The following is a 12,522-nucleotide window of genomic DNA, read 5'->3' as shown; positions in this document are numbered from 1 at the left end:
TGGACGTAATATATTGCCCACTTTTCAGGGTCTTGTATAAATGGTTGGTTGGGTTATCTTGGTATTACCGATACATACACAATTTTTAATTTTCAGTGTTTTTATTATTTAAATAAAGTGGATTTCCACTTTAATTCATTGAAATAATAAAAATAATAAACATAGAGTCACTCTATGCGTAAAAATACATACATTTTATAATAATTAGTGAAAATTGTATGGAAAAACTGCGATTTTACACCATTTTCAGGAGGCTGCCCTAGAGCCCCCCGTGGTCCTAGGGGGGGAAGGGTGCTATTATTCAAAAGCTCCATTCATTACCTTTCAAATGAGCAAGCCCCCAGCCCCCTCCCCCTTTGCGCAAAACCTCTTCAAAATGATACACTAAACTAAACATTCCCCTAGTTAAATTCTGTGCTTTTGCACAATAAGAAAAGGCTTGCATACTAGCAAATAAATGGTATTGCCATTGTCAACGAAAGAAAATAAGCAAAAACGTTATACCCCAAAAACATAAATGGTAAACGCAAAAATCTTTAGCAATTTTTTATAAAAAAAAAAGTTGCAGAAAGAAGTTCTACGCGAAAAAACTCTGAACACCCCGGTGTTGGATCGACCAGGGTTATTTTTTTTAAACGCGTCGCGGCATTTTCGTGACCTGGAGAACGTCACCTTTCCATTGATACCCATTTTATCCCCGAAATCCGGGGATGCTATTCTAAATCGCAGCCTTATTTTTTTTTTGTTACGACTGTAGTGTTAGTTTTAGTTATTTTTTTTAGTATACATACTATATATAGTATACACAATATTATATTGTATAAATTTCGTTTTTCTGCATTGAATTTAGAAGGACGTGAAAATTAATAATTTAAAACCGCTGTGACATAATGCCAAATGCATTTTCTACGACGCGTCGAGCTCTAGATAACCTGTAATTGAATATTTTCTGCCCACCAGATAAACTTTTACCAGGATATTGTTTTAGCAAATGTTTCTGCATACGAAAAGCATCGTCTACTACTAATAGAAAGCGTACTTCCACTTAACGCTCTGGCAAGGGTCTTGGTATTGGTAAATTAAGTTCGTTGTTATCTAAAGCACTTTGAAAAGAACAGCTGCCAAACACTCATCCATCTGCCACACGGCCATTGCAGCCCACATCAATATATAAAAAGTTATATTTTGCATCAACAACAGCCATTAGTACTATACGGTGCGTCCCTTTGTAATTGTAAAATTTGCATCCTGAATTCGGTGGTGCTGCTATTTGTACGTTTTTACCGTCTACCGCTCCTACTTGTATATAATTCGGAAAGTTCAACAGCTTATTAAATTTAAAAGCTACTTCATTCGATTCTTCTTGTGTGCATAGTACCTAGGAATAAAAGAAAGCAGCTTGTGCAAATGAAATTGTAAATACACTCAGTCCTTTTTTTACGCGATCTCTTTTTACGCTATTTCACTTTAACGCGGTTATTTTTGCAGCGCAAATTCCTTTTTTTACGCGAATTTCTCACTTTAACGCGATTGCTTTTTTTCGTTTTTTGCTTGTTTACATATTTTTACGCGTAATAACTTTTGAGTGAGAGTGAATGTATGGGTATACAGTTTCGGGAATTTCGTTAAAAGACTAAGTTCCTCATTATTGCATCAGCCGTTGATTGTGTTCTGGGGGCCTATTCTGTAACTCGATTCGAAAATCAATTTACTCGAATTGGAATTTTTTATATTCTGTAACTCGATTTTCGGATTTTCAAGCCAATTTTCGAATAAAATATTCGTTAGCTTTTGAGTTGTAGAAAGCAGAAACGAATATTGTACGTATTTTTTCTGGCACAGGGTGGTACGACTTTCGCATAATGATAAAGTAGATCCGAATTTCGAATAGAATACATTTTCGAATCGAGTTACAGAATAGGCCCCCGTCTCTTCAAGAAGTACCGTTTTAGCGTGGCGTCGCTATCGTCGAGTGTGGTTCGGTGGTAAGCACAAAAGGAAGAAAACGACGTAGAGTCAGTCTTGTTTAGGATGTTTAGGTGCAAACTCAGTCGGAGATGCTAAGTCAATCAGAACATCAATCCATAGTTCTTACTATTGATTCTGATACCAATTCTAGTGATATCAGTGCCGGCCATCAAAATAAGCGGCTAAGAATAATTTCCACTACGGATAATGACAGTGATTAAACAGCATTCAACGGTTTTTTCAATAAATCTACCTATTTTCTATTTTCTTCTCTTTTATATATGGTTTTTGTTTTGTATTTTTTATTTTGTTATGAATGAACAAATCATAAGTCTGAAATTTGAAACTTATTGTATTGTTTTTGAACTTTTTTTGCGCGTATATTTCGTTATACGCGATATTTTTTATATTCGGAACCAATTCGTTAGTTAATATTGGAAAACTAACCATTTTTACGCGATTAGTGGCAGAACCAATAATCGCGTAAAAAAAGGACTGAGTGTACATATAATCGACCTACATACCTTTAGATATTCACTTTTCAGCCATTTATAAACTGCCCGACAAACCGGTGGAACAATAAGGAAAATTGTGCAAGAAGCAATGCAGAACGAGACCGAAAGACTTTTGTAGCTATCTCCAAAAGCAAGAAATCGAAGAGTCACTGCCAATCGTTCTTGCTCTGAAATATTTGTGTCTTGCTTCTTAATAAGTATTGAAACAAGTTGCAGCAATTTCTTAAAAGTTTGATCATCCATACGAAAAAAGTTTGCGAATAAAAGTTTTGATTATTTATTTCACGAAACTCCATTAATATTTTCTGATAAGCGCCATTAGTGCATCTTTTTGTGAGCCACTCTTTGAACCAAATACTTCTCCGAACGTTTTTTTTTTTCTTTGTTTTATTTTTGTACACGACATTTTCGCTTACTGTAATATAACAACCGTATAAATGGATAACAGCAATCATTGCCGCTTAATCGTTTTGCAACAATGGGCGGCAAGAAAATTTATGAAATGTGAGACAATCATGTAACTGCAGAGAATTTGATTGAGGCAATTTTTGTATTGTTGCTCAATTTAGCACAAGAAAAAATGGTCGAAAAATTTGTATTGTGGCAATAGTGTAGTCCTACCTACAACAATCGCGTACAATCGATCTACTTATACATTCGGTCACAGACCAAACACCCATCGCCATAATACATGCAGCGTCTAGCGAACATAGGCCGGCCATCAAAAATAAAATTGCAAAAGCCCAGCACGATAACATTGAAAGATACAACCCGAATAGGCGGGGTATTTGAAGTAGCGAAAAGGTTTTTATAAAAAATAACAGAATATTAGGAAATAAGTTAACACCCCTTTGCACAGAAGAAAAACTTCAAGCACACCTGGGAACGTCTGTTCTCATATGAGGGAGGGTGGTCCATAAGAACAACCTTATATAGTGGTGGCTTTCAAGTAAAAATTTCACAAATTAAAATGGCATTTTATTAGATTAAGCGCACAAAGATTTTCATTCTTCGTTTCTTTTATTTTTACAGGATTGTTCTTGCGATCCTATTAGTATTAGGGACAGTACATGGTCAGATTATCTACTACTCCCACTCCAACTATATCCCGGTAATTGACCGAAAGGTACTGATATGATTGACACCCTGTCGAAACTCCCATAGTTAGCTTTACAAAGCGTATAACACAAGTCGATGACGGAATTATTTTTATCATCGAGAGCACTGCGAAAGTTAGCACAGACGATTGTTCGGAGATTACTACAAACGGGACACAACTCGTCATCTTTCTCTCTTCTACCACAATCAACGGCACCAAATATGTAAATCGGCGTAAAATCGGCGCAGATCACCAGGAGTAGCTGGGTCGCCTCTACTTAACATCATCAGCCACGATCCAATGCTAAGCACGCCCCAACTCCAGAGGATGAACAATACAATCTGCTCATTCATTCACCATTGAAATTTTCAAGGACGAGTTGGAGGCCGCCGGATCACACAAGGTTTATTTGGCTTTATCATCGTTTGCAAATCATATAAAGAAGACAAACATCGAAGGAAATTCGGAAGGCCATTATCAACTACAAAATAACCGAAGACGGTCATGAGCTTGAGTGGTAAGGAGTTAAATCATAAGAATTGAACTTTTTCTTTATGTCATAAAATACACTTTTTGTTTATAAAATGCAGGAATGATGCAATGCACTTTATTTACATTGCAACATTCTGCTAATGCATAAGTTCGTTGCATAGCGACACTTGTCTATGTCGCCAGCGACTGTGTTGGCTTATGCTGATTCGGTTTGGCGGATATAGTAACGCATACTTATGATTTTAGGTTCAACAATATTTTTAGAGTTAAATATTAAGTTCAGTTTTGTATTTTGTATTTCTTCTTCTTCTTAATTGGCGTAGACACCGCTTACGCGATTATAGCCGAGTTAACAACAGCGCGCCAGCGTTTCTTCTTTTCGCTGCGTGGTGCCAATTGGATATTCCAAGCGAAACCAGGTCCTTCTCCACTTGGTCCTTCCAACGGAGTGGAGGTCTTCCTCTTCCTCTGCTTCCCCCGGCGGGTATGTATTTAATCAATAATAAACGTACTTGTTCCGCCCTAGCCGTTACAACATTGCTTTCTTATTTGACTCTGAAAGGACAATAACATAATCGTCAGAGGACACAACATAATTCCGTAAACATTGCATTCTCATTGACCGTGAAATCACAATAACATAATCGTCAGAGGAAACAACATAATTGGCGCCCAACGAACAAGATTCTACGCTCTTAGATTAGGAATGTCTCGTAATATGTAAGTTCATTACAACTTCTTTCAAATAATACCAAAATTTAACTAAACCGCTGCGCGATAGGTTTATATCAAGTTATTCTAAATAAAAGTATATAAAGAATATAACATAAAATATTTACATTCGTGCTTCATACTTAAAGGGTTCATATATATTTCGCGACAATATAAAAAATTCGGTGTAATATAATATGCGCTATGAGCTGGTTGGAAGCAATTGAAAATATTGAAGTAGAATTAGACAGTGAAACAGAGTGGGATACATAGGAAAGCAACTGTCATGTGAACGTAGAAGTTAGCGATAGCCACACACAAAGCGACAGGAATATTAATCAAGTGCAAGAGCTAGTGCAGTTCGCTGTCAGCCAAGCATTGGCGCAGCAAGAATAAAGATTTCAAACACAGCTTAATAATATGAGCGCAAAAGTTAAAAATTTGTGCGTTCAAGCGCCACAAGCGGAAGTTTATCAACGAATTTCAGTAAATTCAGAAATCATGGTGCGATATTCCTCTCGATATAATTAAGTCAATTCCCGAGTTTAGCGGGAGGTCTGAAAAGTACGTGGCATTTAACGGCACCATCACGCATTACCAAGCAGTAACAATCATCAGAAGTAAAGTAAGGGGTGCAGCTAGGGGAGTGCCAGTGTCTCACAACACAGTACTTAATTTCGATGTAATCATAGCTCGGCTAGATTGATCATACCCAGATAAAACTTCGCTACGACTGTTGAGGCAGGGCCTCAAAATGGCTAGGCAAGGGGAATTAAGCCTCATGGAATATTATGATGAGGACGAAAGGAAGTTGACTTTAGTTACAAACAAGATTTTAATGTCATACCAGGCGGAGCAGGCTACAATGCTCAACGATGAGGTCAGGGCAGATGTACTCCACGCCTTCATTTATGACTTAAAAAAGTCAGGAAAATAATAATCATCGACCGCTCAAGAAACAAGGCAGAAACTATAAAGAAGAATGTGGCGGTAAGAGGAACCCCCATTTTGTCAAAAGACAGCAGGGTAACAACAGTCATCAAGATAGGAGCAAGAAAAGAAAACCATAAGCAAGTCCCAAAGCCAATGGAAGTTGACTCATCCTCTTAGTTTAGGCAGGCTACCACTCCTCCAAAGCACCAAATTAGTGGCGAACAGGTTCAAAAAAGGTACAATACGTCAGTAGGGCAACAGGACCAAGACGACAGCGATTTAACAACGTTGTTCACAGCGCCCCAGATTCGGAAGAATATCAAAAGTCCGCGGAAGCCGCTGTAATCGAAGTCGAAGACGTAAGCGAAACATGCGACAATGACTGAGGGAATTTTTTAGAGAACGCTCTCGGCTGCCATATATATCAAGCGACAGCTGGGTGGAAAAATATAAAAATATTAGTTTACACAGGAGGGGCAAAAATTACATTAAGCCCATCAAGGAGCTACAAGAAGTAATTCCCGTCGCAACCGTAAGCTCGATAAATGGCTCGACCAAAGTAACTAGTAAGTGCCATACGAAAATTTTTGGCCAAATCTCCCCATTCTTCGTGCACGACACACTTAACTCTTTTGATGCAATTATAGGATTCGACTTGTTAACGTAAGCAGAAATAGCGGTGAACTAACGTAACAACATTATTAATTACAATAACAAATCCGAGCAATTGCATTATCATTACTGTGACAGTGTAAACTTCACAGATGTGGATGACATAATATTGCCTACATCCATCAAAAAGGTATTCAAAAGCATGATACTGAAAATAATAAAAGTGTTTTCGACCTCTAAGAAGGCGTTGCCATTCAATACCTCAGTTATTGCTACAATCCGCGCTATAGACAGCGAGCCCATATACTCCTAACTATACTCTTACCCTACTTACCCTATGGTAATATTTTGTAAATAACGAAATCAATGTTTATTTTCCCAAGAGTGGGCCGGAAAGGGTTGGTCACTCGTCTGCAAAGCCGGTATTCCCCTAACCTCCCTTACCGTTAGCGATCAGCGCACGCTGACCATTCAGCCGTCAGAACGGGTACCTCAACACCTTGGCTTAGGGTAGTGTTGGTGCGGGTATCCTCATACTTCCACAAAAGGAGATGGGCGTAAAACCGAGGGTTTATTCATCCATGTCGCCATTGTGGGAATTATGAGGTGTCCCTCCGCACCTCATCCGCAACCATGCATACAGCGTGTATACCGGATCGGAAATGTTTGCGACAGCAGTTACTCAACTAAGGACCACTTATGGAAAATACCTGCCTGTGAGAGTGTTGCTGGATTCAGGCTCCTAAGTAAACTTTATGACGTAGGACTTGGCAGTGCCAAGTTGTCTCAGAAGTTGCGGATTCGGCGCTAACACAAAACGTTAAGCATAATAGGAAGCATAATTTCAATATTAAATGGCGAGAAAATTACTACGACTGTCATCGAAAATCTGGATAATCCGTTGAATTTCGGCTTATCCTCCAGACCACAACATGAATGTTAATAGCTGGGAAATTCCGCATAATACTAAACTGGCGGATCCAGAATTCCATAAATCAAAAATTTTGATGTCTTATTGGATGCAGAAACCTTTTTCGATCTGTTAGCGGTTGGCCAAATTAAAAGTGACCCTAATCAACCAACCCTACAGAAAACCCTTTAAGGGTGGCTTGTGTCTGGCAAATATGCCCGCAATCTAAGTCCTCCTCCTTCTGCAACTAGCACATTATGCCAATCTGAAGACGACTTAACGTCAATTAATTCGGTGGTCCAAAAATTTTGGGCTTTTGAAGAATTACCTTCAGAAACAAATGGCATCAAATTCACACAAGAGCAAAAATAGTGTGAAAAATTTTTCGTGAAAACAACTCAAGTAGTATCTTTGGAGATAAGAACGTTGAAAGGTCCAGATGTTCATAATGTATCTGGACTTTATGAATAAATACAGAGCACTGGGTAACATAAGTCCAACGAACAATAAGATTCCGAGTGCGCCTCACTACATTTTAAATACCCTAAGCACAACAACCAAATTAGTGTCGATTTTGATGCTTTGAGTCATACTCCATTTCAAATTTCATTGAATTGAATTTCTTTCTCGCTACACGGTTTTTACATCTGCTCAGCGATGCTAATACAACTAAGTATCCATTTGGTTCATTGGCTATTAAAGGATACTTTTATGTTGATGCATAACATACATAGATCTGAAAATTTTGAGTTTCTAGGTCTTATAAGAAGTGCAGAAGGCCGGATTCACCTTAACGAAATGGTTTTCGAACCACCAAATTTTTTTCGACAGTGATTACACTAAGTTGATCTAAAGACTGATGCCCAGAGCATACTAAAATTTTGGAGGAAACACCTCTCCAGTCTGCTTAGTGGCAGTAAAAATAGAATGCCAGGAGAAGGCGAACACGAACCGATGACTGTGGAACAGACGTTCCATTGTCCGCAATGAACAACTTCGAATAGCAATTACCCGCCTGAAGAATAACAAAGCGGCGGCGGCAGATGTGCACCGTCAACCACCGCTCGTAGTAACATACGAGCATCAGTATCGAAACGGACAGACCGTTTTACTTCGACTTGCGATCATCTTACACCGACGAACTTTTTTTTCTTTGGAGAGCAACTTGTCATTTTCTTTTTATATATTTTCCAAGCCTTTACTGGCATCCGACCGAGGAGTTATTACTTTTCATGAAATAACTAATTTCATTATGAACTGATCGACTTTACTTTACCACAGCTTTAAATATGGCTGTTTCTTGAACTAGATTCCGGCACAAGATATATTACAAAATCTTTGTAATATTTCTGTAGATAAAGTTATGTGGCACGATTCCGATTACGTTGGCTGTCGGTGACTGAACACGAATTTCGGTATATATGGGATATGTGCTGATATGGGAGCTTCTCCAGAGGAGGAATATGAAAAAAATAATGTTCCTAACAATTATATATTTTAAAATATTCGCGTTTAAAATTTTAAAAATTTGTATAAATAACACATAATATTTCGCAAAATTTAACTACATTTTTCACATTTCATTTCATAAAAACGGATTTAAGTAATTTCGCCATATATTAAAAATCCAATATATAATAATTTGCAATCGTAATAAATATTGGGTGTTTTAATTTAAAATGTCCAAAAATTTTTATTTTGTTCGATCTGGCCATAATGGAAAATGTTATAAAAAACGCTTATTTTGAGGCGCTTTCACACTGTAATTAGATGGGCATCCCATTTTCCCTGGCTCACTCACCAATGGCGAATATATTTATATGGAAAATGCCTTCCGCATCATCGGTGCTATCGTCACAGCAGCGGTATGTGCCACTTGCAGGTCACTAAAACCCCCCCCTCTAAGGAACTGTCGCCCACCCTGGGACCGCATTTGCATTACTTCAGGGTGGCGTTCCATTTTTCTCATTGAGAGATTTACATCTGCGCACCTGCGTCCAGGTCCCGCTTTTTGCTGCGAAGCAAAATTGATGCGAATTTCTTGATGATCTCCCAGTTTTCTTTACTCTCCAACATGACGCTGACTAAACTGTCCGCGTTTATTGGGTCAACCAGGTTTTCTACGGCGGTGCGTTCTCGCATTCAAAGAATGTGTGTTCAGCGTCGTCTTCTGTCGCGTCGTTATATAGGCATGACGGCTCTTCGACTTTTCCCATTCTGTGGAGGTACTTTTTGAAATATCCGTGACCGGATAATAGCTGGGTTGTGTAAAAACCGACTTCTCCGAATTTACGGCTTGTCCATAAGTCTAGGTCTTTTATTAGCTTGGCCGTCCATCTGCCGCGGCTTTCGTTCTCCCATCTTTGTTGCTATGTTGTTATTTTATCTTTCCTTATTTGTTGTATTGCGCACTCATTATCGGATGATTTCTTTAGCTCCCACAGTTTTTCCCTTTCATATGCTAGAAGGTCAATTGGGGCGTTACCGCTTATAACTAATATTGCATGGCCTGATACTGTTCGGTAGGCTGATGCATCTCCGAGGGCTGCGGTGCGGTGCACTCTGGCCATTACCTTGAGCCGGTTTTCCTTTTTAAGCGCGTCCACCCAGATCTCGGCTCCATATAGTAAGATGCTGATTGTCGTCGACATTAAGAGCTTTCTCTTTTCTTGGTTGGGGCTTCCTATGTTGGCCATTAATCGGCTCAGTTGAGAGGTGATTTTCGCTGCCTTTCCTGCGGCGTGTTGGATTTGTACCCAGAAAGTTAGTCTGTGGTCCAGTCTTACGCCTAGGTAGTTTACTGCTTTCTGCTTATCTCGAGAGGTATGTGTTTGTTTGTTAGCAGTAGTAGCTGTTTTCTCCGTAGCGAGCTGGAGGTTGTGTGTGCCGAGCCATGCTTTCGTCTGTATCATGACCTGGTTCAGCTTTCTTCACGCTTCTCCCTTGCTGTGATTACTGCCGCCATGTCGTCCGCGTAGCCAATTAAATATGATTCGTCTGGCATTTCTAGTTTCAATATAGCGTCATAGCTAATGTTCCATAGGTCTCGGCCTAGAATGGATCCTTGTGCTACTCCTGACGTATCCGCTATTTGTCGTGACCCTTCTTTAGTTTCATAACGCAGTTTTCTGTTGCTGAGGTAACTCCGCACCACAGTCTTGAGGTAGTCGGGTATCTTGAAGCTTTTTTCGAGAGCGTCGATCATAGCCACCCATCTAGCGCTGTTGAAGGCGTTTCGGACATCTAAAGCCGCCAGCAACACTATTCTTTTATATTTATGCCATCTACGCTGGGCTGCTTCTACGTTTTCAATGACGCATTTTATAGCTCCTATAGTTGATCTGCAGGGTCTGAATCCATGTTGAATAGGGGACAGTCCTCCTGCTTCGTTGATAGCCGCTTCGAGCCTGGGTTTAAGTAGGCTTTCGTATAGCTTTCCCGCTGTATCGAGCATGCATAATGGGCGGTATGCTGATGGCGAATTGGGGTCTCCTTTTCCCTTACTGATAAGCACCAGCCGTTGCTTTTTCCATGGTTCAGGGAATATTCCGATTTCAATGCAGGCGTTGTACATATTCAATAGTACTGCCGGGCGCTCTGCAGCGATTATTTTGAGGATTTCTGCTGGGATGCCGTCCGAGGCGGGTGATTTGTTGCCCTTGAGCTTGCCAGTGGCTAGCTGTAGCTCTTCGAGGGAGAACTGGGAGATTTGCGCAGATCTTAGAGTTTGATCTGGATCATTAGCCCTGCTTTCGTGTGTGGGGAATAGTGCGTTCACGATGTGATCCATTTTGCCAGCGGTTAGGTCAGGTGGCTTTGCTCGAGCGCTGAGTTTCTTCATCACTATCTTATATCCGAGTTCCGAGGGGTTTCTGTTTATATCCTCGCGTAGTTCCTCCCATTTTTTCGTTTTGCTGTCGTTGATGGTTTGCTTCAGCTCCTTTTTTGCTGCTTTGTATAGTTCGGCTTCTTCGGATGCGGCTCCTCTGCGCCTGGATCTCGTGTAGGATCTGCGAAGGCGGAGGCATGTGCGTCTGAGTTGGGCGATATTTTCAGTCCACCAGTAAACTGCTGCCTTATGTTTGCTGTGGGAGGCCTTGGGCATTGATTTTTTACAGGCTCTTGTTATATTAAACATTGTGTGCTCGACAATTTTTTTTGCATTTTTCGGGGAGCTGCTAGATGGGTTTTGGTCGTCTATTGCAGAGATCAATTTCGAAGTATTTAGCTTCGAAATGTTCCACTTTCGTGTTGCAGTGCTTTTCCTGTACTGGTTAGCGTTTGTTCCAGTATCGATAGTGAAGGAAATGTACTGGTGGTCGCTGCCAGTGTAATTCTCCAGGACTTTCCATTTCTTTATTCAGCCTGCCATGCGTTCTGATGATAGAGTGATGTCTGATGTAGTTTCCTCACATCCTGGTCTTCTAAACGTGGTTGTGTTTCCCGTGTTGAGCACTATTAGGCTTAGTCGCGCAGCCATTTCCAAAATGCGCTTTCCTCTCGAGTCCGTGTTTGGCATACCCCACTCTACGGCTTTGGAATTTAGGTCTCCGGCAATAATTAGTTGGCCTTCTATAGACCTGGCTGTGTCCTCAATAATGTCGAGCTTTCTTGGAATTCCTGTATGCTATTGCTTGGTGTAGCAGCTAATAACTGTAAAAATGTCGCATTTGGCCCAGACGAAACCGTTGCCATTCCCATTGTTTACAGTGATGGCGTTACTCCCTGATGGTAGCCATATAGCGGCGGTAGAGGTGCTATCTTCTAGACAGGTACCTCTCTCTTTCTTTTTGTACTGCTCGCTTATGATGATTAACTCGTAGGCGTTCTCTATCACCATTTGCGAGAGTATCCGTCAGCAGCCTTGCATCTATGCATATTGGCCTGTAGGATTATTTATTTTTTTACGAATTACTTATTATTTCAAATCTCGTTTCTTCACCGTCTTCACCAAACTTTCAAATATCACTTCCAACTTTTAAAATTCAAAATTTCTTTTTGCGCTCTTGTTGAGCTATATAAGCTTTATTACTTATCACTTCAATAGCAAATTGTACAATGTTTTCTTATAAATAAATATTTTTACACTTTACGCTTCTTTGATGCAAATAGGCACACTACACCAATGACTATCGCATATAGCGATATTAAAAGTTAAATGTTATTAAGCCAAAGTTAAATATATAAACTGAATGATGAAAGCCGAATAAAAAACGAATAATCTCGATATATAATGACCGGATGATGCAAAGGATGCAACGTTCAGGAAAAATGTTCAAATA

General features: G+C 39.8%; 2 protein-coding genes and 1 long non-coding RNA gene across 3 annotated transcripts in view; 1 reads left to right on the top strand and 2 right to left on the bottom strand.

The window, feature by feature from the left end:
* The window catches only part of LOC120779974, a 63,887-nt gene that overhangs the window by 37,071 nt on the left and 14,294 nt on the right, over positions 1 to 12,522 (bottom strand). The gene's annotated exons all lie outside the window — the stretch shown is intronic.
* Positions 765 to 2,937, bottom strand: LOC120779972. The gene is made up of 2 exons (XM_040112271.1): positions 2,493 to 2,937; positions 765 to 1,378 (listed from the first exon to the last, which is right to left on the bottom strand). Exons 1-2 carry the CDS (start codon positions 2,724 to 2,726, stop codon positions 1,130 to 1,132), a joined length of 483 nt encoding a protein of 160 aa, XP_039968205.1. The 5' UTR covers positions 2,727 to 2,937; the 3' UTR covers positions 765 to 1,129.
* LOC120779973 lies at positions 3,159 to 4,437 on the top strand. The gene is made up of 3 exons (XR_005705779.1): positions 3,159 to 3,287; positions 3,516 to 4,099; positions 4,398 to 4,437. It is a non-coding gene; the product is annotated as an uncharacterized LOC120779973 (long non-coding RNA).

Source organism: Bactrocera tryoni, unplaced genomic scaffold (genome assembly GCF_016617805.1).
Source record: "Bactrocera tryoni isolate S06 unplaced genomic scaffold, CSIRO_BtryS06_freeze2 scaffold_119, whole genome shotgun sequence".
NCBI classification, from domain to species: Eukaryota; Metazoa; Arthropoda; class Insecta; order Diptera; family Tephritidae; genus Bactrocera; species Bactrocera tryoni.
This window is presented reverse-complemented; position numbering and strand designations above follow the sequence as displayed.